This window comes from Jaculus jaculus, chromosome 15 (genome assembly GCF_020740685.1).
Source record: "Jaculus jaculus isolate mJacJac1 chromosome 15, mJacJac1.mat.Y.cur, whole genome shotgun sequence".
Lineage (NCBI taxonomy): Eukaryota > Metazoa > Chordata > Mammalia > Rodentia > Dipodidae > Jaculus > Jaculus jaculus.
Genome location: NC_059116.1, coordinates 7,254,586 through 7,282,261, shown reverse-complemented (window position 1 = coordinate 7,282,261; position 27,676 = coordinate 7,254,586). Strand labels below are relative to the sequence as shown.

Genomic DNA, 27,676 nt, shown 5'->3' with positions numbered 1-27,676 from the left:
TCTTTCTCTCTGTCTCTGTCACTCTCAAATAAATAAATAAAATATTAAAAAAAAAAAAGAAATGTATTGTCCTGACTCTAAGATATCTCATTACGTATCTAAAAATATTCCAAACACTAAAAAAAAATCTGAAATTTGAGACATGTCTGGCCCCAAACATTTAGATATAGGAATACTCGACCTGTATATAACATGATTCACTACAACATTTATTTCTGCAAGAAACATAAGAGAGCTGAAGTAACTATCTATGGGGACTTGTTGGATAAATTATGGTATGTTTTTACAATGGATTGATCAGCTTGATTTCACCAGTCCAAACAGTAGCGTGAAAAACGTTTTCTCAGCTGGGCATAGTGGATCATGCATTTAATCCCAGCACTTGGGAGGCAGAGGTAGGAGGATCTCCAAGAGTTCGAGGCCACCCCGAGATTACATAGTGAATTCCAGGTCAGCCTGGGCTACAGTGAGACCCTACCTCAAAACAACAACAACAACAAAAAGTTCTCAATTAAAGGATCCCTGTACATTTCTTTCAAGTTTTTCTTTTTGAAAAATAAAATTATTTATTTGAGAGAGAGACAAAGAGAGAAAGTGCGCACCAGGGCCTCTAGCCACCGCAAACAAACTCCAGACGTGTGCGCCCCCTTGTGCATCTGGCTAACGTGGGTCCTGCAGAATTGAACCAGGATCCTTTGGCCTTGCAGGCAAGTGCCTTAAATGCTAAGCCATCTCTCCAGCCCCTTTTTCCAGTTTTTCTATAAAGGGCCACACAGTGCATATCCTACATCTTGCAGCCTTGTGATCTCCATTGACACAACTTGCAGCACAAAGGCTGTTGTAAAACAAATACTTGGAGTTGGGAGCTGATTAATCTTTTTTTTTTTTTTTTCCGAGGTAGGGTCTCACTCTGGTCCAGGCTGACCTGGAATTAACTCTGTAGTCTCAGGGTGGCCTTGAACTCACGGTGATCCTCTTACCTCTGCCCCCCGAGTGCTGGGATTAAAGGCGTGCACCACCACGCCCGGCAGATTAATCTTTATAAATGCAAGTAATGGGACAGATTGTTGGGCTCTGCCTTAAGCCACAGCAAGAGATGTCTCTCCTTTTCAACGTCTATTACCTTTCTTTCTTTTCTTTTTTCTTTTTATTTGCAAGCAGGAAGAGAGAGAGAAAAAATATGGGTGCACCAGGGCCTGTTGCTACTGCAGACTCCAGACGCATGCACCACTTTGTGCATCTGGCGTTATGTGGGTACTGGGCCATCGAATCCTGGCTGTCAGGCTTTGTAAACGAGTGCCTTTAACTGCTGAGCCATCTCTCCAGCTCCCTTCTCTATTATCTTGATTGCAATGGACCATAACCCCTTGGTAGGCCAATGAAGGATTTTGGCTACTTTGTAAAACCATAATTGGGCCACTGGTTGGTGCCAAGACCACAGATTACTCTTGAAATTAGTAGCACCTCTGTTACTTATTTTCACGAATATAAACCCTAGAACAAGAAATAAAAAATTCTTTGTCTACATCAAATAGGGATTACATGCTTGATTTCTGTAATTTGGCTCAATAAATTAGGCACCCATCCCTTGATTGAGCAAAGTGATTTACTTTGAATTTTAGTCACAAAGGATAGTAACATCAACTAATTCACATGATTTCAAACAGCATTTGAAAAGATGGATACAGGGGCTGGAAAGATGGCTTAATGGTTAAGGCACTTGCCTACAAAGGCAAAGTACCCCAGTTCGATTCCCCAGGACCCACATAAGCCAGATGCACAAGGAGACACATGTGTCTGGAGTTTGTTTGCAGTGGCTGGAGGCCCTGGCGCACCCATTCTCTTTCTCTCTCTCTCTCTCCCAAATAAATAAATATTTACAAAAAGATGGATATGGAATGAAGAGATTGCTCAGTGGTTAAGGCACTTGCTTTCAGAGCCTAGTGACCTGACCTCAATTCCCCAGTACCCATATCAAGCAAGATGCACAAAGTGGCCCTGGTGTGCTCATTCTCTCTACCTACCTATCTCTCTTTTATTACTCTCTGCTTGCAAATGGAAAAATAAAAATATATTGTAAAAGATGGACACAATCTGGAAGATTCTCAGAAGCTGTCGAATACAAAGCAGCTTCCCAAGTGCCAGACACACGAGCGTTCAAGGGCATTCACTTGCACGTGCCTGACTTCCCAGGGGATGCCGGAAGCCTTAGGAAGGTTTCATTTCCTCTCTTCCTCTTACAGTCATGCTCCTTCTACCTACAAAAGAAGTTACGTTCCGAATCCACCCCAAATCTTAGGAGCCAAAGGCTGGCAATTCCAAGCAGAGCCACAGGCTGAGACACTGCTACAGAAAAGCCCTGCACTTAGCACCCAGCTCCACCTGCACTTTTCCCATGCAACTGAGGGCAAAAAGTGGCCATAGACATAGCATATTTGGGGCTGGAGAGATGGCTTAGTGGTTAAGTGCTTTCCTGAGAAGCCTAATAGCCCAGGTTCGATTCCTCAGAACCCACGTAAGCCAGATACACATGGTGACACATGCATGTGGAGTTCATTTGCAGTGGCTGGAGGCCCTGGCACACCCACATACTCTCTCAATAAATATGAAATATATTATTTTTTATATTTTTGTGAAGTTTCTTTTTTTAATTTAATTAATTTGAGAGAATGAGAGAGAAAGAGGCAGAGAGAGAGAAAGAGAGAGAGAGAGAGAGAGGACGCACCAGGGCCTCCAGCCACTGTAAACAAACTCCAGACACATGTGCCACCTTGCGCATCTGGCTTACGTGGGTCCTGGCAAATTGAACCTGGGTCCTTTGGCTTTGCAGGAAAATGCCTTAACAACTAAGCCATCTCTCCAGCTCTGACTTTTTAAAATTTTTTAAATTTTTATTTATTTGAGAGCGACAGGTAGACAGAGAGAAAGAGGCAGAGAGAAAGAGAGAGAGAATAGGCACACCAGGGCCTCTAGCCACTGCAAATAAACTCCAGATGTATGTGCCACCTCATGCATCTGGCTTACGTGGGTACCAGGGAATCCAGCCTTGAATCGGGGTCTTTAGGCTTCACAGACAAGCGCTTAACCGCTAAGCCATCTCTCCAGCCCCTAAAATATTTTTTAAAAAGAAAAGAAACAGCATATTTGGAGGCTGGAGAGATGGTTCGATGGTTAAAGATGCCTGCTTGCAACGCCTAGCAGCCCAGATTTGATTCACCTGTACCCACATACAGCCAGATGCACAAAGTGACGTATGCATCTACAGTTTCTTTGCAGTAGGAAGAGGTCCTGGGGTGCCCATTCTCTCTGCTTGTAAATAAATAAAAATGTTTTTTAAAAACCAGCATACTTGGGCTGGAGAGATGGCTAAGCCGTTAAGCACTTGCCTGTGAAGCCTAAGGACCCTGGTTCAAGGCTCGATTCCCCAGGACCCACGTTAGCCAGATGTACAAGATGCCTGCGCCCAAGGGGGTGCAGGCATCTGGAGTTCATTTGCAGTGGCTGGAAGCCCTGGCGTGCCCGTTCTCTCTCTCTCTCTCATTCTTTCTCTCTCTGTCACTCTCAAATAAATAAATAACAACAACAAAATTAAAAAAAAAAAACAGCATACTTGGGACTAGGTGAGCTGCTCTGAATTCAAGTATATTACCAGGTGGGACTGATGGGGTCTTCACATTTTGTTTCTGGGACAGAATCTCGCATATCCCGGGGTGTTTCCAAATCTGCTCAGAGGATAACCTTGAACTCGTGATCCTCCTGCCTTTACCTCTCCAGAGCCCACATGACAGGTGTCAGCCACCACTCCATGCCCCAATCCCAGGGTTCTCTACCAGCTGAGCAACATCTCCAGGCCCAGGAGAAAATGAAAAATGTATTCGTCTACCTTATCCCTCTGTCTACTTCCTGTGGGGGGGAAAAAAAAAGCATCCTTCTCCCAAATGAACGGACAGAGAACACCAGACAGAAGCTGGCAGCCAGCAGCGGGCGCCATGCAGGCGGCGAGCTCACGCAAAGGGCCTGGCTTCGTCTGTCCCACAATCAAAGTCCAGAGGAAGACGGCCGGGACACACACGCTTGCTGTTTTTTGTTTTGTTTTCTTTTTTTTTTCCGAGGTAGGGTCACACTCTAGCCAAAAGTGACCTGGAATTCACTCTGTAGTCTCAGGCTGGCCTTGAACTCATGGTGATCCTCCTACCTCAGCCTCCCAAGTGCTGGGATTAAAGGTATGTGCCACCACACCCGGCTTCACATGCTTGCTTTTGATCATTAAAGACTGAATGGGACTTTTTCCAAGAGAAAGCATGTGGGGATGACTCAGTGCACCTGACCCCAAGGCCTGGCTGTGTTGGCTGGACTCACAGACACTGTCTTCCTTCGGAATTCAGATGACAGATATTTTTGACCCTCCCAAGGCCATCTCACTGCAAAGCGCCTCTGAGTAGAAACTTAGCAAGCATAAATAATCATTTGTTGTGTCTTGAAAAATAACGGCTTTGTAATGCTTCCTAGAAGTCGGGCAGGCGACTGGCTCCAAGAAATAATTTCGTAAGTTGAAAGGTTTTCTGTTTCTTTACTTTCAACAAAACAGAAGGACGTGATGGTGTCCTCAGATGGGAGATCATTAAGAGTCACTGCAGATGTCACGTCACCGCTACATGACCAAGGACATGCAACTCAGGAGGTGTTGAAAGAAAAAGCCAGGCGTGGTGGCACACACCTTTAATCCCAGCACTCGGGAGGCAGAGGTAGGAGGATTGCCATGAGTTCAAGGCCACCCTGAGACTACATAGCGACTTCCAGGTCAGCTTGGGCTAGAGTGAGACCCTACCTTGAAAAACAAACAAACAAACAAACAAAAAAAACCAAAAATGACAGAAAGTAGAAACAGCTGATGTTGCATCCTGTCCCTGCTTAGCAGGAGTGATATTCAGCCATGAGCACAAACACAAGGACCCATCCCCCTCGCCGTGAAGGGCAAAAGCTTAACTTTTACTACGGTCATCCAGGACAGCATTTCTACCAAGCGGGCAGTGACACATGTGTCAACCCGATCCAGGAAAAAAAACTGCTTTCAACCCTGAAAACGAGTCAAATTTTTAAAAACTGAGATTTCAAGTAGGTGACTATTTTTGGCAAGTGTACGCACGTATGGTGTGCATGTATAAGCATACATGGGTATGGGTAGGTGTGTGTGAGAGAAAAAGAGAGAGAGAGAGACAGGGAGAGAGAGAAGGCCAGAGGTTGACATCGACTCAGGCCCCTGGCCCTCTCCACCTGATTTTTTCTTTTTTTTGAGACAGGGTCTGTCCCCAGCCTACAGCCCACCCATTGTGCTAGACTAGTCATTAAACCCCAGGAATCAGAGCTGGAATCACAGGCGCGCACCCTGGACAGGGCTTTTACATGGGGCTGGGGATTTGAACTCAGGTCCTCATGGTTCAGGCAAGCCCTTTACACACTGAATCATCTCTCCCGCAGGATATCTATCTATCTATCTATCTGACATATATATATATGTATATATATATATATGTATATATATATATATATTCATATACACATATATGAAGGAATATGAAAGGTGATTAGGAAAACCGTTCCAAGAGTAAAGACAGCAGGATGAAATTCTGTGGGGAGGGCGGACGGCTACAAACCAAAGGGACGAAAAGAACTGTGTGAAATTTCCAACCATCCCACGTTTAAACGGATGATGGTGGGAATCAAAGTGCTGTATGCTTTTAGACTCCAGGGACGATTTTTAAGTTCTATTACAAGTCTTAGCAACTCATAAAAAAAAAAAAATTGTAGCTATAGCTTACAAATGCCCAGAGGTGGATGTATTTTTCGAAAGCTAATGCACATTTAAAAAAAAAAAAAAAAAAAGGCTCCCTGAGCTGAGCTTCCCTGCTTGGAGGACCCTGAGGTTTCGCAGACGGAGCGCGGCTGCCAGAGCGAGGCGGGGCAGGGGCGCTTGGGCTGTGTCAACCCGAGGCGGGCTGGGGGTGCATCCCGCGCCCCCTCCCGGTCCCCCTCCTGCGCCCGCACTGCGCGGCGGCGGGGCAGCAGCGGACGGACGGACGGACGGACGGACGGAGGGACGCGTACGGGGGTGGCGGGCGCCGAATCCGGGCGCGCACTCGGCGTTGCGCCGGCAGCACTCGCAGTCCTGGCTCCAGTGGTAGCCGGCCGTGCAGGCGCAGCGCCGCGGCGCCGTGCGGTTCCCGGGGTCCACGGCCACCAGGGCCTTGCCTGCGGGGGACAAGAGAAGAGACGGGTCAGCGGCCGGCGGGGGGCAGCAGGCCCGGCCCGACACCCCGCCACCGGCGCCCCGGGGCCCTCGCGGGGTGACTCAGGGCCCTGGCGGCGCCGGGTTTGGGGAACTGCTCGCTTCCTCCTCGCTTGCACTTCCGCACCCCGCCAGCAAGGCTGTGTGCGCTCCCCTCCTCCTTTGCAGGAGAAGGAAGATTTGAGGGCCCAGAAACCCAAGCTGCCTGAAGATTTGGACGCACAGCTAGCTAACCGTGCACAATCTCTGTGATTTGGGGTAAATCTGAATATGTTAAATATTGTCAGTGCTAAGCCTAGTTTGGATCTAAGAGGCCAGGGTTTCTAGGATACAGGGTCTCAAGATGGCCAGCTAGGGGGACGAAGCCAAGGCCCGGAGGAACACAAGCTTGGGAAACCATCTCTCCATTCACTTAGGTTTTTTTTTTTTCTTTTTCCCATAACACGTAGAAAAATGCTTGTCTGTTTACTGCAAATCTCCTGGCTTCCTCTAGATTTTCTGGCATACTGGGACATAGGAATGTATCCCTTGTGAACCATGGGCTCAATACGCGAATCAATATTGTTCTACAAATTCCTATTTGTGAGTTTCCCCATCTGCCAAAATCTTGTCAACACTGGTAGCTTTTTTTGGCAGATATTTGCGTTCACGCACAGAACTATATGAATTCTGAGTGGGGCCACAGGTTGAACCAGGAGCTCTGTCTTCTTGTTTCAGCTCTCACAAAGCAAACAAGAATTGCCTCCTTTATGTTATTATTGTTAATTATTGTTGTTATTATTATGTTGGAGCACTGGGGATTGAACCTAGGTCCTCACGCATGCTAGCTAGGCACCCTACAACCGAGCTGTGCCCTTAAGCACAGAGGGATGTCCTGTGCAAGGCTATCCAGTGCCACATTTTCTCATTTTTGCATTTGTATTTGACGATGTCCCTATTTAAAATGACCCCATTTGTCCAGCTAAGTTCAAGAAGGCTGTGATATGCCTTCCACAGAGCACACCTGTGTGAAATAAGCTTGCTGTAGGTGTGAATCGTGGCATCACACCTGTGAGGGCAATGTCAATACGTCAGCAACAGGTGTCAAGTGAACACAGAGGCCACAGGAGACAAGGGTAGGTGTCCTTCGTTGATGAAAATGTCACGGCCAAGGGCTTGCAGGAACCAAGGCCTATATTCCCCCTAGGAAGGGTGGTTCAGGATTTGCTAACACAGTCTGTAGTGACTTAATAGGACACAGTTGGGCTGGAGAGATAGCTCAGCAGTCCAAGGCACTTATTTGCAAAGCCTGCTGGCCCAGATTTGATTCCCTAGCACCCACGTAAAACCAGATGCACAAAGTGGCACATGCAGCTGGAGTCTGTGGCAGTAGCAGGGACCTGCTGCACACATTCTCTCTCTCTCCTACAAACGAATAAATAAATTAAAATATATTTTTAAAAAATAGAACACAGTTACTCCAAGCAGGAAAATCAAGAGTACGAAGTACAGGTATGTATGCACATGTGACGCAAACCACGTTCTTTTATTTTATTATTATTATTATTATTATTATTATTATTTTGGTTTTTTGAGGTACGGTCTCACTCTAGCCCAGGCTGACTTGGAATTCACTATGCAGTCTCAGGGCAGCCTCAAATTCATGGTGGTATTAAAGATATGTGCCACCATGCCTGGCTTATTTCTTTTTATTTATTTATTTGTGTGTGTGTGTGTGTGTGAGAGAGAGAGAGAGAGAGAGAGAGAGAGAGAGAGAGAGAGAACTGGCACACCAGTGACTCCGCCACTACAGTTGAGCTCCAGACATGTGCACCGCCTTGTGCGCATGTGTGACCTTGTACTTGCGTCACCCTGTGTGTCTGGCTAACATGAGACCTGGGGAGTTGAACATGGGTCCTTGGGCTTTGTAGGCAATCGCTAAGCCATCTCTCTAGCGTACAAACCACATTCTTTTAAATGGATCTGGAGCCCCTGAAGCACCCCAACTCCCTGGGGTTATCCAAGTGTGCCCTGTCCCTTGTCTTCCTGCTGATATGTAGGGATCCCAAGGGGCAAAGAGACAAACCAGAGGCCTGTTTCTTCCTTCAGTGTCTCAAGTCACAGTTCCTGTTTTCAAGCCTTTGGGATGTTGAGTCTAGAGAAGTCCCTGTGCTAGCTGACCAAGCCAGGTCCACTCTTTAGCTCCAAGAACATGTACATAACACATGGCAACATACATGGACCCATGTCACCTCTCTGATAGACTCTAAATACTTCCAAGATCCCACTCAAATGAATGGCGTGGTGAATAATTAAAAGAAATCTTTTTTTAAGGCAAGTTCAACAGACTGCTCTTTTTTATGGGTAGGGGGGAGGATTGGCTTGCATGGGCCCCCTTGGGTGCACGTGTGACTTTGCACATTTGTGTCACCTTGTGCTTCTGGCTTGTGTGGGGCCTGGAGAGTCAGAACGTGAGTCCTTAGGCCTCGCAGGCAAGCGCCCTAACCACTAAGCTATCTCTCCAGCCTAAAAAAAAGAAACTTTTATAAGGTGCTCAATGTTAGGCTTCAAGCGATGCTGGCAGCAGACAGAATGAATCTTTATTTCCAGGAGATGGTGATGAGTCAAGGTCACTGCTAAGCAATGGGAAAGAAAAAGAAAAAAAGACTGGGTCAGATGCCAGACGCTCCTACCCGATGGAGTTTCCATGTTACTTTCTCCAGTCCAAACTGCCAGCTGTCGCTAACACATTAGTCAAATGACGGGGCTAAGAGACACTTATTTCTAAACTGGACGTGGTGACGCACGCCTTTAATCCCAGCCCTCGGGAGGCAGAGGTGGGAGGATCGCTGGGAGCTTGAGGCCATCCTGAGACTACATAGTGAATTTCAGGTCAGCCTGGGCTAGAGTGACACCCTACCTCAAAAATACCCCCAAAATAAAAAAAGAAACAATGAGATATTTATTTCTTATTTCTAGTTAATGATGTGTGTGGAGGGGTAGCCTATAAGATTAAGCCAGTAGCAAAAGTCTCCTTAGCACTAGCTTGCCGGTTGAGGTCACTAAATAAAATATGCTAAAAGCAACCAGAAATTCTTGTAGAGGGCTGGGGTAGACAGCTTAGCAGTTAAGGAGCTAGCCTGCAAAACTAAAGGACCCAGGCTCAATTTCATATGACCCACGTAAGCCAGAGGCCGCACATGCTTCTGAAGTTCATTCTCTCTCTATCTGCTCCTCTCTCTCTCCCTCTTTTTCTCTCAAATATAAATAAAAATAAGATAAAAAAAATCTTGTAGAAAACGCCACTGACAATTCCTGACAGGAAATGCCTATTAACATGGGAACCTGTGAAAATGCCTGGGGGTGGTGGAGAGTAAATAAATAATAAACAAAACAATGCATGCAGAAGCTCTAAATTGGGTATAGAAAACCACATGAATGCTGGGGAGACCTGAGACTCATCAAGATGAGAAGAGAACGCCCCGTTCTCTTAGCACTGGCTGCGTCATCTCGATCAGCCAGGGTCCAGGGAGCACTGCAGAGGAAGCACTGTGGAATTCCAGTGCTGCTCTCGCGGCTACAGAGAACCTGCTCTCTGGAGATGGCGTGAGGACCCCTAAAGCTCATGAAAGCAGAGAATAAGAGGCTGTTGAGAACACAGCACTGAAGGAGATTTCTATCATGGCCTCCAAGGCTCAGGGAATATCTTGGAAAAGGGAGCGGAGAGCCTGTAAGAGCCACAGGGTGGGCAGACATTCTCTGGAGCCTCGTTCCCCCGACGTGCACTGGCTGGTGCATTCATCACCCCAGAGGTTACAGAGAGCCACACAAGACCTGTGCTGTCCTGAGCCATTAACACTCTGACAGCAAGGACGGAGGAGGGCCAACGGAATGAGACAACAAAACAGGGGAAGGGGGCTGGAGAGGTGGCTTAGCAGTTAAGACACCTTCCTGCAAAGCCAAAGGACCTCGGTTCGATTCCCCAGGACCCACGTAAGCCAGATGCACAAGGTGGCGCATGCATCTGGAATTCCTTTGCAGTGGCTGGAAGCCCTGGAGTGCCCATTCTCTCTCTCCCTCTTTCTCTCTTTCAAATACATAGATAAAAATAAAATATTTTTTTAAAAAAACAGGGGAAGAACTAGAGAGAGGAGTGGGGGCAGGAGAAGGGGACATTAAGAGAATAATGTGATGGGAACACAACAAAATTTCAGTATGCTCACATATTAAAATTCCCAATGAAAGTAAGAAAAAGAAAAACTTGGTCAGAAGAGACAGCACTGGACATATCTAAAAATGTTTACATAGAAGAGACCCAAGGGACAGCGAGGACACGGGGGACCAGGCCTCGTGTCAGGCGACAAACACACCTGTGTCACAGACTTTGTGCAGCAAACACTTCTCTTCTTCATTCCAGGTGTCCAGGTATTCATCGGGGCCACAGGGCACACACACACTGTCAGAGGTAGTAGTGCATTTAGAAGACATGTATTTTCCTTAAATTGAGGAGGGGAGAAAACCACGTACCAATCAAAAACAATACAATACAACAACAAATGCACGAATCGACAACAAACCAGCAACAAATTCACAATGCACCGATAGAGGTCCAGCTTGGGAGAAGAGTGAGTGCTCAGCATAGGTGAGGTCCTGAGTACAATCCCCAGCACCAAAGAAATAAACCGCAGCCTGTGGTCCACTCTACATGGCCAGGGTCCCAGGAAGCCCCCGCTCCCTATCAAGGCAACATGATACATGCAATGGAGCTATTCTGGACCGTGAGCACAGAGCCTTGGGTTTGCCAGGTCTCCCCATCGGCTAAAATATCCTGTTCTGGGATTGCTGTGTCTCTAGCCGTTCCTTAACTTCTCAAAATAAAAGATCAATTGACTTTTTGCACTCCAGTGCCCTGCCAACTGGGAACTGGAACTCTGGGCTTAAACTAGGCCCAGCAGAACTTGAAGGGAACTTGGAACAGACTTAGGGAGGGTTGGATTTCTGTGTTCTGCATGCACAATGGACTCATGGTTAATGTCGTTTGACCAGGAGTCACATACTTACATATGTGTGCACGCACATACACATGTACACATTTGAAACAATAATCACTGCATATTGGCTCTGCACATCTAAGAACTATTTACAACTGAAAAATCCTCAAGGTCTTGGCTCTAAGGTACCCCATCTTTTCTTTCCCTCTGTAGAAAAGTGAAAGAGCAAAGACTAAGGGACCAGGACTTCACAGGGGCTGTCTGGCCACACTCTGGGCTGCCTCCCCCACTATTGTGACTCCACTGGTCTGTGGGAGAAGGTCTGACAAGGGGTAGACAATTCAGTAGTAACAATTCTGTGGTTAATCCAGAAGAAAATTTTTGTGCAAACAGTTTCAAGGAAGAACTACAGTTCACATTTGGAAAGTTTGAAGCATAAAGTGTTAAATATATATGGTTTGGAAAACCTTGTCTTCTCAAAAAAAAAAAAAGTGTTTTGGAAAATTGTGTTTCAGTACAGATTAAGGAGCAGAAATTGCTTTTGAAGTTGAGGTGATGTTATCTACAGAGGGAAAGGGTTTTGTCTTCTGGGTGTCAGAGAGTATTACCTGCCACTACCATGATCAGTGTATGAAATTTCCTTTTCATCTGTTAGGACCAGAAATGCAAAGGCAGCATCGGTAAACGCTGGAAGGGATGGGAGGGAAGCGGGAGCAGGCGTACCTGGCTCACATCTGCTGCAGCACTGCCCCAGATGCTTGTAATGCCTCTCGCTGGTGCACGGAGGAGTGAATTGCAAGGTCATCTGAAAAGAAAATTGCCATCAGGTAGACAGGATGCACGGGTTCTTTCCAGAAAACACAAATGGTGAACTGCTAAACTGTAGTTCTAAAAAGCGCACCAAAATACCAGAAGCTGCTCAAACCATCACCTTCCTGAGGCTAGCCCATTTCCCCCTAAAGACACGTGGCACAGAATTTTGGGCACAGGGATTGGCAGTTGTTTAGACATTTTAAATATTTTTATTTTGCATATGCAAGGAGAGAGAGAGAATGAAAATGGGTGCAACAGAGACTTCTGCCACTGCAAATGAACTCCAGATGCATGCAGGAGAGTGCTACATTAAGTGACACACAAAGCATGTGTGTACAGGTGTGGCGCACGCCTTTAATCCTAGCAGTTGGGAGGCAGAGGTAGGAGGATCGTTTTGAGTTTGAGGCCATGCCGGGACTACAGAGTGAATTCCAGGTGGGCCTGGGCTAGAGTGAGACCTTCACTCGAAAAAAAAAAAAACTTTTGTAAAAATTTACTTATTAGAAAGAGAAAGACAGAGAGAGAAATTATGAGTGTGCCAGGGACTCTTGTCACTGCAAATGAACTCCAGATACACGCACCATACTGTGCATCCAGCTTTACATGGGTACCGGGGAACCAACTCAGGCTGGCAGGCTTTGCCAACAAGCACTTTTAATCAATGCGCCATGTTTCCAGCCCTTGTTCTCTCTACTCTTACAAGGCTGTCAGCCAGGAGAAAGTTGGGTCTTTCTCAGGGTCTACGTAGCCATTGGAAGAAGGACAGGCGGAGGCAAGTGGCCAGACTGGGTGTGGCGGGTGCGGACGTCATCTAGCAACGGCGAGCATCTGCGCCTTAGGATGTGTGCGCGCATGCGCACGCCGAGGGCCATGCAGGGAGGATCTGTGGGCATGCCCCAGCGATGGCTTCTGACAGATAAGCTCACACGCAGCCTGGGTGACACACAGAGAAAGGTGCTTTTTAGGGGAATTTGGCAGAAGGCCTGAAGCAACTGCTTAGAAGCGATGTTGGATGCCATGGGCTGTGCCTTGGGCTCCAAGCCTGGCATACGCCCACTGAGCATCATCTCACTTAACGTGTGCACCGTTCACTTCCACGCAGGCCGTGGTTGCATGCTCTCAACCCATCCAGCTCTAACCCAGGGGTCCACACCTCTTCCCCCCCCCCCCACAGGAGAAAGAAATTTCTGTTTTCCAAACCCACTCTGTGACCTACCTGTGAGACAGACGGTCAGTGATCCATCCTTATACCTTTTAGTTTCCCCTAAGCTTTTGGATTACTATGGATTTTACACCTAGACATATTATGTTTTTTTCCTCCCCTAAATTGGGCATGGTAGTGTATGCCTTTAGTCCCAGCACTCAAGAGGCAGAGGTAGGAGGATTATAGAGAGTCAAGGCAACCCTGAGAGTATATAGTGAATTCCAGGTCAGATGGGCTACAGGGAGAGCCTGCCTCAAAAAACCAAAACAAGGGCTGGAGAGATGGCTTAGCAGTTAAGAGCTTGCCTGTAAAGCCTAAGGAGACTGGTTCGAGGCTTGATCTCCCAAGACCCACGTTAGCCAGATGCATAAGGGTGCACAAGCTTCTGGAGTTCGTTTGCAGTAGCTGGAGGCCTTGGTGCGCCCATTCTCTCTCTCTCTTTTTCTCATCTGTCTCTTTCTCTCTTTGTCTGTTGCTCTTAAATAAGTAAATAAAGATGAACAAAAAAATTTTTTAAAAACCAAAACAAAATTATGATAATCATTTACATGCCTACCCTAAACATAATCTCCTATAGATGATCAGTGGTTTTTACTATGTTTCCATGGCTGTACACTGCTGTCTAATTCTAGAACATTTTTATTTCATTATGTAGTTATTAATTTGCACACATGTGTGGGTGTGCCAGAATCTCTTGCTGCTGTAATTGAATGCACGTTTGGCTTTATGTGGCTGGCTGGTGAACTGAACTCAAGTTGACCGTCTTCACAAGCAAGTGCCTTTGACTGCTGAGCCATCTCTCCAGGCCCTAGAGCAATTTCTTCACCCCGAAACTGACATGTGCACTTGACAGAGCTGAACAATTTCACATCTTTTTTTTCTTATGAGGTAGGGTTTCACTCTAGCTCAGGCTGACCTATGTAGTCTCAGGGAGGCCTCGAACTCTCGGTGATCCTCCTACCTCTGCCTCACAAATGCCAGGATTAAAGGAGTTGCACATTTGTTAAAGAGCAGAAATAAGTCTGAGGATGGAGCGCAGTTGGTAGAATGCTTGCCTAGCAGACATGAGGTTCTGGGTTCAATTCCCAGCACTGCAGAAGCCGGGCGTGATGATACAAGCCTGGAATCCCAGCACTCAGGAGGTGGAGGTAGGAGGATCAGAAATCGAAGGTCACTCGCAGCTATCTCGTGAGTTTGAGGGTAGCCTGAACTACATGAAACCATATCTTAAAAATCTATAAGGGGATGGAGAGATGGCTCAGCAGTTAAAGACACTTGCTTGTAAAGCCTGGTGGCCTGGATTCAGTTCTCCAGTATTCATATAAAGTTGGACAGACAAGGTGGCACACGTGTCTGGAGTTTGTTTGCGGTGACAGAAGGACCTGGTAAGCCTATTCTCTCTCTCAGTCTCCCTCCCTCTCAGTCTCTGTCGCTGCTTACAAATCCATAATTTTTTTAATATCTATATACAGACAACTTAAAAGGCAACATTTATATATACATATATTTATACACACACAGAATGTGGTTTGGTAATAACTTTTTTTTTTTTTGAGGTAGGGACTCACTCTAGCCCAGGCTGACCTGGAATTCAGTCTGTATTCTCAGGGTACCCTCGAACTCACAGGGACCCTCCTACCTCTGCCTCCTGAGGGCTGGGATTAAAGGCATGTGCCACCATGCCTGGCTTGGTAGTAACTATTTTTGAATCTGGAAAACTCTTTGTGCCCACACATTCAGAAGACAAACTGTGACTCTATTGTCCCTCCTCCCCTCCCTTCCTGGTTCTGCCTCAGCATTCTCTCTCTGTGCTTTTGGAGACCCTCTGTCCTAAGAAAAGTCCATTCTTAGAGGATTTTGCAGCTTCTCAGCTCCCCCCCACCCGCCCGTGCTGATGTCATTCAGACCCAGGCTCTACGTCCACATCCATGTCCTGGTTTTCTGCTGCGTGTGCAATACTCTACGTTGGTCACTACTGGTAGATCCAGTGTGCACACTTCAGCCTGTAGTGCTTTCCAGTCCCCTGGGCACTTAGGGACCTGTGCATGGGTCCTGCAGGCTGGATGGGCTCTTTCCTGGTGCCTGACTTCCAGACCCTGTCCTTCCTGAGTCTGCCTGTTTGGGCTTGGTTTCCTGTTATCCCGTGCTGAAACTCCATGCCACGGTGCCCCGGGGGCCTTCCAGGCCCAGCCTTTGGAGGTCACCGTGTTTGTGTAAGTGAGCAGATATATGGGTTCCTGTCCCACCCAATCTGACTTCCTTTAATGGGGTGTGCTTATGTGTGTGTGTGTGTGTGTGTGTGCGTGTGTTCCCACGTGTGCACATTCATGTGTGTGCACATGCATGTGGAGGTTAGAGGTTGCCACAGGTGCCCATCTTGATTGTTCCCACCTTGTTTTTTTTTTTTTTTTTTTTTTTTTTTTTTGAGGTAGGGTCTCACTCTAGCCCAAGCTGACTTCACTATGTAGTCGCAGGGTAACCTTGAACTCACGGTGATCCTCCTACCTCTGCCTCCCAAGTGCTGGGATTAAAGGCATGCGCCACCACGCCCGGCTCCTTGTTGTTTTTTTTTTAACTTTATTTATTTATCTGAGAAAGAGGGAGGGAGAGAGGGAATGGACACGCCAGAGCCACTGCAAATGCACTCCAGACGTGTGTGCCCCCTTGTGCATCTGGCTAACGTGGGTCCTGGAGAGTCGAACCGGGATCCTTTGGCTTTGCAGGCGAATGCCTTAACCACTAAGCCATCTCTCCGGCCAGCTCCCACCTTATTTACTGAGGCAGGGTTTCTCGCCTAACCTACATCCCTCTACTCTAGCTCGCCAGCTCACAGTGGGGTCCCCCATCTGAGCTCCAGGATCACAGCTGCCACACCCACCTGGCATTTACATGCGTACCGGGGATCTGAGCCCAGGAGCTCACATAAAGGTGGCAAGCACTTATCCACCTTTCCAGGAACGGTCTCCCCTCCTGCCTACAGGATTCTGTCGCCGACCTCGCCGTGTTAGCACGGGCCGCCCTGTCCACATGGCCGTGGCGCCGGCCTCCTCAAGATGCTCCCCGCGGCCGGCTGCTGCCCTCTGCGCCAGGCGCCGGATCTGAGGTCTGGCTCCAGCCCCACCATCAAGTGCCCCCGATGGACGAGTGGTTGGTTGGGTGATGCCACTAAAGGAAGGCCTGGCCTGACGAAAGCATGTCCCCGATTAAATGTGACAGAAGGAAACCCTGGGAAGTGGCAGACAGTAAGCTGCCGATGTTCAGCTAGCGGGGCGACTGTTCTCACTGTAACGTTGCCTCTCTTTCTCCACAAGGTACCAAGGCAGACCTGCGATGGCTGAGATGAGTTTTTCCCATTCTAGTTTTCTGGATATTTATCAAAATTTTTATATGTCCCTTTATGAGACACAGAGAGAGAATGGGTGCACCAGGGCCTCTTGTCGTTGCAAGTGAACATACAGCCATGTGCCACTTTGTACATCTACCTTTACGTGAGTATTAGGGAGCTGAACCCGGGCCAAGAGGCTCTGCAAACAAGCACCTTTAATCACTGAACCACGTCATTGGCCCCTGACTAAGATATTTTTCTAGCTCACCTTTAAGATAGACTTGTTTACTTCTAAAGTAAGAGTTGTGGTTTTTGAAACACAGCGGTATCTATGAAGCAAATAAAGCAGAGCTAACTTAAAAAAAAAAATCTTATCATGTGCCATATTTAATTAATTAATTTATTTATTGGTTTTTCAAGGTAGGGTCTCACTCTAGCCCAGGCTGACCTGGAATTTACTATGTAGTCTCAGGATGGCCTCAAACTCACGGTGATCCTCCAACCTCTGCCTCCTGAGCACTGGGATTAAAGGCATGCACCACCACATCTAGCATATTTTATTTATTTTGCAAGGGGAGAGAGAGGAAGAGGGAAAGAATGAGCACACCAGGGTCTCTAGCCACTGCAAACGAACTCCAGATACATGTGCCACTTTGTGCATCTGGCTTTATGTGGGTCCTGGGGAATTGAATCTGGGTCTTTAGGCTTTGCAGACAAGCACCTGAACCTCTGAGCAATCTCTTCCACCCAGAAATAACTTTGTATTTATTTATTTATTTTTTAATTTTATTTTTGAGAGAGAGAGAATTGGTGTGTCAGGGCCACTGCGATTGAACTCCAGACACTTTTACCATCTAGTGGTTATGTGTGACTTTGTACTTGCCTCACCTTTGTGGGATCTGGAGGGTCCAACATGGGTCCTTAGGTTTCACAGGCAAGCGCCTTAACCACTAAGCCATCTCTCCAGCCCCAAAAACACCTTTTAAAATGAGGGTTTCTTGAAGATGGAATCCAGATATGTGATGCAAAACTCAGGGGGTGCAACAGCGTATCTGAAGGAGACTCCTACTTCTCCCGAGCCTCCCACCCTGCCCTTAGGTAACTGGTGTTCTAGGTGTGTGTGTACATTTGTTTCAGGACATACAGGCTGGTGTTTCTTTAAACAGCTGACAGAATCCTCTCCAGTAAGTATATCTGCAGCCTGTGCATGGTTTTGAGAGGGAAGGCAGACATAATAAATTGCAAATAAAGTATTGACAAAACTCTGCGGATTTATATCCCTCTGCAGAGGGCCTCGTTCTGAAAAGACACATGCTAAAGAATTGCACTGCTTCTGCTGCTAAGGTTCATGGATCTGCATTTAGAATGCTGTAGGGAAGCTTGTCTTCAATACCTATTCTCACGCTGTTAATCAGCCCCACTGAAGGGAAAGTCTTTCTGGATTCTACAGTTACTTTCTTGCTTCACTGAAAATTCACACTGGCTTGGAACAAAAGGGACAGAGACTTGTCTCCTTCTGTCAGATCCAGTGACAGAACCTCACCCAGGAGAACAAATGAGGGATTTTCCATAGATGATATTGTATAAAATGTCACCCAGGACTCCATTTGAGAATTTGGTCATAATTTCAGAAAGGGTGGTATCAAGTTTCTGAGTGTTATAACAGAACTGGACGAGGATGAGGTCTTGCCTACAAGAGAAAGCATTTTAAGAGGAAAATAACACTTAACGTAGTAGTCCTGCTGCCCTTGGTAAATCTCTTTTTAGAAAGCCGCTTTGGGGATGGAGCTTATGCGGAATATAATACAGATAAATTACCAGGTCACCTGTGTCCCTGGATATGAAGAGTTTCCACAAAATGTCCATCTCACACTGACATTATTTCTCTCTCTTTCTCTTTATTTATTTACTTTTTGGTTTTTTCAAGGTAGGGACTCACTGTAGCCCAGGCTGATCCCGTAATTCACTCTGTAGTCTCAGAGTGGCCTTGAACTCACCATGATCCTCCTATTTCTGCCTCCCGAGTGCTGGGATTAAATGCATGCACCACCACGCCTGGCTGAGGTTATTTCCCTCGGACCATCTGTCCCTAGACGTAAACGAACACCAACTGTGGTGGTTTGATTCAGGTGTCCCCATAAACTTAGGTGTTCTGAATGCTAGGTTCCCAGCTGATGGAGATTTGGGAATTAACACCTGCTGGAGGCAGTGTATTGTTGGGGGCGGGCTATGGGTGTTATAGCCAGTGTCCCCTTGCCAGTGTTGGGCACACTCTCCAGTTGCTGTGGTCCACCTCACGTCATGCCATCATTTTCCCTGCCATCATGGAGCTTCCCCTTGAGTCTGTAAACCAAAATAAACCATTTTTTCCCCCAAAAGCTGCTCTTGGTCGGATGATTTCTGCCGGTGATGCAAACCTGACTGCAACACCAACCGAAGGTGTAATTAAAAGCTAAGTCTATCCAACCGACACTCCCATTTCTTGTGCTTTTTTATTTTGTGCGTGTGTTTGTGAGGAAATACAAGAGACTTCCTGTCCGTGCAGCTACGTGGGAATGTGTGTAGGTGAAGGCCAGGGCTGGTGTCCTCCTGTGTCCCTCTTCCACCTTATTTTCCCTGAGATGGGATCTCTCACCGAGCCTGATGCTCACGGTTTTCAGTTGGACTGACCGACCAGCGAGGCCCAGCAGTCCCTCTGTCTCTGCTGTCCTCCGCACTGGGGTCACAGGCGTGAGTGACCACGCCCGGCTCTTTACGTGGGTGCAGGGGATCGAACTCAAGTCTTCATGCCCAGCAAGGGCTCTGGCCTGCTGGGTCATCTCGCAGCCCTGCTCAGGCAGCTTTTACGATGGGGATTACAGTTTGGTTTGGACAAAAGAATGCCTCATTGCCTCGTGTTACATTTCTACAATATGAGGACCAAAAAAATAAGAGGGGAGGGGATATGGCTCAGTGCGTAAAGTGCTTGCCACACAGTATGAGGATCTGGTTTGGATCCCCAGCACCCACATAAAAGCTGGGCATGGCACCCTGTGCCTGGAATACCAGAACGGATGAGGCAGAGATGGAAGGACCCAAGGACCAGGTACTGCAGTAAATTAGGGAGCTCTAGGTTCTGTAAGAGACCCCATCTTAAAGAACAAGGTGAGGGGCTGGAGACATGGCTTAGTAGTTAAGGCGTTTGCCTGCAAAGCCAAAGGACCCAGGTTCAATTCCCCAGGACCCATGTAAGCCAGATACAGAAGGTGGCACATGTGTCTGGAGTCCGTTTGCAGTGGCTAGAGGCCCTGGTGTGCCCACTCTTTCCCTCCTTCTCTCTCTATCAAATAAATAAATAAATAAAAATAACATATTTCAGGGGCTGGAGGGATGGCTTAGCAGTTAGGGGTTTGCCTGAAAGGCCAAAGGACCCAGGTTCTAATCCACAGGACCCGTGTTAGCACCCCAGGGGGTGCAAGCATCTGGAGTTTGTTTGCAGTGGCCGGAAGCCCTGGCACACCCATTCTCTCTCTTTCTCTCTCCCTTTCTTTCTCTTTCAAATAAATAAAGGCCGGGCGTGGTGGCGCACACCTTTAATCCTAGCACTCAGGAGGCAGAGGTAGGAGGATCGCCGTGAGTTCAAGGCCTCCCTGAGACTACATAGTGAATTTCAGGTCAGCCTGGGCTAGGGTGAGACCCTACCTCCAAAAAACAAATAAATAAATAAAAATAAATAAATAAGTAAATAAATAAGGGGCTGGAGAGATGGCTTAGCGGTTAAGGCATTTGCCTGCAAAGCCAAAAGACCCTGGTTCAATTCCCCAGAACACATGTAAGCCAGATGCATGAGGGGGCACATGCGTCTGGAGTTCCTTTGCAGTGGCTGAAGGCCCTGGCGCGCCGTCTCTCTCAAATAAATAAATTAATTAAATATATTTTAAAAATAAATAAATAAAATATTTTTTATAAAAGAATAAGGTGAAGGGCTTAATGGTTAAGGTGCTTCCCAACAAAGCCGAAGGACCCAGGTTCAATTCCCCAGTACCCACATAAAAACAGATGCACAAGGTGATGCATCTGTCTGGAGTTCATTTGCAGTAGCTGGAGGCCCTGGTGCACCCAGTTATCTCTCTCTCTCTCTCTCTGCTTCTTTCTTGCTTCCTCTCTCAATAATAAAATTTTTTTGAATAAAGAATTAATGGCCAGGTGTGGTGGCACACACTTTTAATCCCAGCAGAGGGAGGCAGAGGTAGAAGGATCGCCAAGACTTCAAGGCCATCTTGAGACTACAGAGTGAATTCCTGGTCAGCCTGGGCTAAAGTGAGACCCTACTTTGAAAACAAACAAATAAACAAAAAAAAAAAAAAAGAATAAGGTACTGAGGAAGATACCCAAGGTTGGACCTTTGGCCTCTACATGAATGCACACATATGTGCATGCACATCCACCACACATGTGCTGCACACCCAACACATATAGGCCCATGCACATACAAAAATGCTTACACACATGTACAAACAGCACACATATACACACACAAACAAAAAACAATCATAGGGGCTGGAGAGCTGATTTAGTGCTTAAGGCACTTGCCTGCAAAGCCAAAGGACCCAGGTTTGATTCCCTAGGACCCATATAAGCCAGGTGCACAAGGCGGCACACACATATGGAATTTGTTTGCAGCTGGGGGCTCTGGCACCCCAATTCTCTCTCTCTCTCAAATAAAAATAGACAAAAACAATTATAAAGCTGCACACTGGGTCTAATAATTGTGTCCACTGCGCTGCATTGAGCTCTAATGTGGTAATTCATGAAAATGACTTCACATTAGCGAACGACCCCACTGCATAAGCCTTAGAAGCTAAGCACACTGAGGAAAGCAGTAAGTGATGCAACTGAGTTCTGCCCCTGGCATAAGATCTGATCTCCACCTGGGGCGGGGGGGGGGGCGGTATTCATGGGCACACCTGAGCAGAACTAGCGAGTATAAATCACTTCCACCCAATCATTCCCCAGGGAGCCAAGGGGACAACAGTGCCACCACAATCAGGAAAGAGAAAGTGGTGTGAGGGGGGAGGCAGGGGAGGAGACGCAAAGACAAATTCGAAAAGTGTAGTAATACTTCCCGATGTACCATCCTCCTTCCTCCTTGTGCCCTGGCCATGGCAGATGGGGACAACAGGGGCGACCACCGTGGTGAAAACCCCTTGCTTTAAAAAGCATGTCTGATTTGAAACCAAGAAGTGCTTTTTCATGGGGCTGGCAGAGAGAGGTGTCACCCTGAAATCCTGGCTAGGGCCCGAGTCATCTCTGCGGGTTTCCGTGTGGGGCCGGGTTGCTTGTGAGCACACTTGGGTGAGGACAGACAGCTTAGTCAGTACGTCTGCAGATAAAGTTGCTACCAGATTCTATCTGCCCATGACTTCTGCTAAGTAGGACATTAATCAAGTCACGATCAAACGTTTCTAGACATTCTCATTTTAAATAAACTCTTGGGTAAAATTTCATTCTTACCAAGCTGGAGAAAATAGCAGACTCACTTTTCTTGTTTTACTTTCTTTCTCCCTCCCTCTCTCTCGTTTTGTGTGTGTTCTTGGATGCATGCATGTCACGTCAAACATGGACATGGAAGACGACGTTGAGTGTCAGTTCTCCCTTGACTGTCCCTTTTTCTGTTTGTCTGGTTTTTTTTTTTTTTTTTTGGTTTTTTTGGAGGTATGGTCTCACTCTAGCCCAGGCTGACCTGGCACTAATTCTGTAGCCCTGGGCTGGCTTCGAACTCACAGCACTCCTCCTACCTCTGCCACTTGAGTGTTTGGACTAAAGGTGTGCACCACCCGCCTGGCCCCCGCCCACCTTGTTCCAGGCAGGGTCTCTGGTTGCTCACAGCTGCATTCCTCAGGATAGCTACTCCACGAGCTTCCGGGAGACTCTCCCATCTCCTCCTCCCTTCTCCACATAGGGGCACTGGGGTTACAGATGCCAGCCACAGTGTCTGCATCTTGTGTGGGACCTGGGGATTTGAACTCAGGTCCTCATGCTTGGGTGGCAAGCACTTGATCCACTGAACCATCTCCCTCACTTTTCTTTTTTTTTTTTAAAAAAAATTATTTTATTTATTTGAGAGAGAGAGAGAGAGATACAGATAGAGAATGGGTATGCCCAGGACTCCAGACACTGCAAACGAACTCCAGATGCATGTGCCACCTGGTGCAACTAGCTTACATGGGTCCTGGGGAATCGAACCTAGGTCCTTTGGCTTTGCAGGCAAGCGCCTTAGCCGCTAAGCCATCTCTCCAGCCCTCACTTTCCTTTTGTACAAACCAACATGGCATTTCATGTGTTAGAACCACAATGCATAGTCGCCTGTGGAAATGTATATTGTTAATTAAAGAGTAAGGGGTGATGTTTTGGGATTACCTGTGCACTCCAAGGTGTTACCCCACCTGGGAGACCAGTGACTTTATTGGAATTTAGCAAGCCCAGTTTCCACCACTGTGGTACAGAGGGTAAATCATCAGAAGTGGATCCAGAGAATAAGAGCACGGGCTGGGGGCGCAGCAGAGTGGTGGGGTGCTAGCTGTAACAGAGAGGTAAACGAACGACTCCCCGAGTGTTCAAAACACAACCTACTTCAGATAAATATATTTTACACACAGCTATTGGAAAAGAAACTCCCCTACCTGAGGAAGGCTCAAGCACTTTTGATTTATTCCGTATGAAAAGATATATTTCAGTTTTCTGAGCTTATGAAGAAAATTATGAACATTATAGACCCTGTAACTGTCATGCTTCTAAAGGACCTGGAGCACTCCAAAACGCCTTTTACCAATGTGTGTCCAAGGCTAAAATTCAAAACTTCAACTTGAAGGGATTTCACCCCAGCTGCCATCAAAAATGGCAAATACTGGCTCTCTCACTCTCAATGTCTGCTCTTTCTCTTTTTCTCAAATAAATAAATAAATTTTTAAAAATACTGGAGAGACGGCTCATTGGTTAAAGGCACTTGCTTGCAAAGTCTGAGGTCTGGGTTCAATTCCCCAATACCCATGTAAAGCCAGATACACAAAGTGGTACGTCCATCTGGAACTTAGTGCACACATGAGGGCAAACATTCTTTGAAAATTACAAATATTTCCAGGCATGGTGGCTCATGCCCTTAAAACCAGCACTCAGGGAGACAATGGTAGGCAGATGACCATGGTGAGTTCAAGGCCAGCCTGAGATAACATAGTGAATTCCAGGTCAGCTTGGGCTAAAGTGAGACCCTACCTTGAAAAATAAACAAACCAAAAAAAAAAAAAAAAATCAAACACAAAAGTAGAAATGAACCAAGGTCTCCCCACACCGTCGCCCCCCAGAGAAGCTGGGATATTATTGCACCCTCCCTATGCAAATAATACAGTAAGGCCAGTCATTTCTTTTTGCCTGAGTCACTCATTCTTGTCTCATAAAACCATTTTCCTCGTAATACAGAGCAGAAGGTGAAGGCTGGGATAGTCCCAGAGTTTAGCAAGGCTGGTCTCCCAGCTACAAAGTCCAGGATGACTGTGATGCCCTTACCCGCCTGCCTCTACCAGCCACAGTAACCAGCGTTCTGTGCATGCCAGGCTGGAGGCGGACCAGCTGAGCTACACCCCCAACCACTAGAATTCATTTCCTTTACCAGCTCTGTTAATTTCACAGTGAATTCCAGGTCAGCCTGGGTGAGAGTGGACCCCACCTCAAAAGACAAAACAAAGTAAAACGATACAACAGGCCCTGTTATCACAGCATCAGCCATTTCTGCTGAGCTCCCTCCTGCGACCGACTTGAAGCACATGAGAAGGCAACCTGAGCTACAGAGATCACTTAGTTGTTAAAGGCACTGGCGGCCCGGAGGGATGGCTCAGCGGTTAAGGTGCTTGCCTGCAAAGCCAAAGGACCCAGGCCTGATTTCCCAGTACCCAAGTTAGCCAGATGCATAAAGTGGTGCCTGTGTCTGGAGTTCAGATGCAGTGGCTGGATGCTCTGGCATGCCCATTTTTTCTCTCTCTCTCCCTCCCCACCTCCCTCTCTCTGCCTCTTTCTCTCAAAAAAAAATTTTTTTTAAGGCACTTGCTTACAAAGCCTGACAGCCCAGGTTCAATTCCCCAGTACTCACATAAAGCCAGATGCGCAAAATGGCACATGCATCTGGGGTTCGGATGCAGTGGCTGGAGGCCTGGCATGTTCATTCTCTCTCTATCTCCGTCTGTCTGCTTCTTTATTTCTGTCTCTCTCAAATAAATAAGTTGATTTAAAGAAAAGATCAGTCAGTCTTTCCCCTTTTAAAAATTTTAGTAGGGCTGGAGAGATGGCTTAGTGGTTAAGGCACTTGCCTGTGAAGTCAAAGGATGCAGGTTCTATTCCCCAGGACCCGCGTAAGCCAGATGCACAAGGTGGCACACGTGACTAGAATTTGTTCGCAGTGGCTGGAGGCCTTGGTAGGCCTATTCTCTCTCTCCATCTACACACACACACACACACACACACACACACACACACACAGTCTCTCGAATAAATCAATAAATATTTAAAAAGAAAGAAATACAAAATTTGGCTCTTTTCACATTTGTCCTTTGACAACCATTTTAAAAAGTCTTTTGGGGGCTGGAGAGATGGCTTAGCGGTTAAGCGCTTGCCTGTGAAGCCTAAGGACCCCGGTTCGAGGCTCGGTTCCCCAGGTCCCACGTTAGCCAGATGCACAAGGGGGCGCACACGTCTGGAGTTCGTTTGCAGAGGCTGGAAGCCCTGGCGCGCCCATTCTCTCTCTCTCCCTCTATCTGTCTTTCTCCCTGTGTCTGTTGCTCTCAAATAAATAAATAAAAAATGAACAAAAAAAAATATTTAAAAAAAAAGTCTTTTGGGTAATTTAAATCGGTGAAGTGTTCATTATGGTAAGACACATGTAAAAGTTGCCATTTTAATCATATTAGGTATACATGTCATTGATATTAATTATATTCCCCATATTGTCAAATATCCCCAGTTCTTTTCCCCAGAACATTTTCATCTCCCCAAACAGAATCACGACAACCATAAAGTCATAACTCCCCGCTCCCCTCCTGCCAGCCCCTGCCAGCCCCTGCCAGCCCCTGCCAGCCCCTGCCAGCCCCAGCCAGCACTCTTCCTGTCTGCGGCCCAACATTTGGCTGCTCACGTGTAAGCGGGGATCACACAGTATTGGTCCATTTGCACCTGGTTTACTTCACTTAGCATGTTTTCAAGGTTCATCCGCATTGCATCATGCACTTAGATCACGTCATGCATCTTCATGACTGAATAACATTCTATTGTATGGGTATAACATATTTTGTCTATCCATTCATCTTTTGGTGGACATGTGGGTTATTTCCATCTTTTTTTAAAAAAATTATTTTTACATATTTATTTGAGAGCAAGATACAGAAATAGGCAGCTAGAGAGAAAGAGAGAGAGAGAGAATGGGCACGCCAGGGCCTCCAGCCAGTGCAAATGAACTCCAGATGCACGCATCATCTTGTGCATCTGGCTAATGTGGGTCCTGGGGAATCAAGCCTGCACCACTTTACATCCCTGCCAACAATGCACGCTGAGGCTCATGTCTCCACGCCCTTAACAACATGTGTGCTGTGGTATTTTCCATTGGTGTTGGATAATCATGACGGGCATGAACTGCCTTTGATTGGCCTTTCCCTAGTCGCTCATGGCGTCAGACATTCTCTTTGTGTATTTACTGCCACTTGCATATTTTCCCTTGAGTAGTAGTTTTAATGGGGAGCTTTCATGTTGGCTGTACCAGCTACTGGCTTATGAACTCAGATCCTCATGCTCACAAGGCAAGCACTTGACCAGTTACCTCCCCAGCCTCACTATTGTATTTTTGAAAAGTATCACTCACAGAGATCCTCCTACCTCTGCCTACTGACTGCTGGCATTAAAGGCATGTGCTACCATGCCTGGCCCTGATTGTTTATTCTTTAAAAAAAAAAAAAAAAAAGAAGTGTGAGGGCGGGAGAGGTGGCCTAATAGTTAAAGTGCTTGTCTCCAAAGCCAAAGGACCTAGGTTTGATTCCCCAGGACCCACATAAGCCAGATGCACAAGGGTGGCGCTGTGTCTGGAGTTGGTTTGCAGGGGGTGGAGGTCCTGGCAAGCCCATTCTCTCTCTCTCTCTCTCTCTCTCTCTCTCTCTCTCTCTCTCTCTCTCTCTCTCCTTACAGAGTGAGCTCCAGGTCAACCTGGGCTAGAGTGAGACTCTATCTCTCAAAAATTAAATAAATAAGAAGTGTGTGTGTGTGTGTGTGTGTGTGTGTGTGGTGTACGCATGTATATATAGGTACATGAGTGTGCACGTGTGTGTGGAGACCAGAGGTCAGCCTCAAGTGTTGGTCCTCAGGGATGGCATCCACCTCTTTTGAAGACAGGGTCTCTCACTGACCTGAGCTCACCAGTGAGGCTCTCCCACCACACCCAGAAATTTCACCTGGGCCCTGGGCATCAAGCTTCTAGCCTTCTGCTTACAAGGCAAGCACGTCACTGACGAAGCCACCTCCCAAGCCCCTTTTTCTTTACTTTTTTTTTTTTAATTGAGAACTTTAACAAATAAATATGTTCCCATCCTTTTGTCCTTTTAAAGTTTTTCTCATTTCATTTGCAAGCAAAGAGATACAGAGAGAAGAGAGACAGACAGAGAGAGAATGGGTACACCAGGATCTCTAGCCCCTGCAAACGAACTCCAGATGCATGCGCCATCTTGTGCATCTGGCTTGGCGTATGTATTGGGGAATCGAACTCAGGTCATTAGGGTTGACAGGCAAAAAAGTGCTTTAACCACTGAGCAATCTCTCCAGCGATCTTTATCCTTTGTTTTTAATGTGCTTTCTCCCCACCCTTATCCCCTGAGGATCTTCCACTTTCAAAGCATCCTGCCCTGTTTTGTTGTCTCATTCCTTTTGCCTTCTTCCATCCTCCATGCCAAAATGTTGACGGGCTCAGAGCTCTGCAGGTCTTGTGGGGTACTGGTCACCACTGTTACCAGCTAACCACTGTTGCCAGTACTGTGGGTCATGAATGCTCCAGTCAGTCCGTGTCCAGAGGA

The 27,676-nt window shown here is 46.9% G+C and overlaps 1 protein-coding gene across 1 annotated transcript in view; it reads right to left on the bottom strand.

Moving 5' to 3' along the window:
- Positions 1-27,676, bottom strand: part of LOC101598862 (tumor necrosis factor receptor superfamily member 11A) — a 65,596-nt gene that overhangs the window by 21,443 nt on the left and 16,477 nt on the right. The window contains exons 2-4 of the mRNA XM_012947945.2: positions 11,980-12,061; positions 10,636-10,761; positions 6,106-6,249 (exon numbers count right to left, since the gene is read on the bottom strand). Of these exons, the coding sequence (XP_012803399.2) occupies positions 6,106-6,249; positions 10,636-10,761; positions 11,980-12,061 (352 nt within the window). The remainder of the gene's footprint in view (positions 1-6,105; positions 6,250-10,635; positions 10,762-11,979; positions 12,062-27,676) is intronic.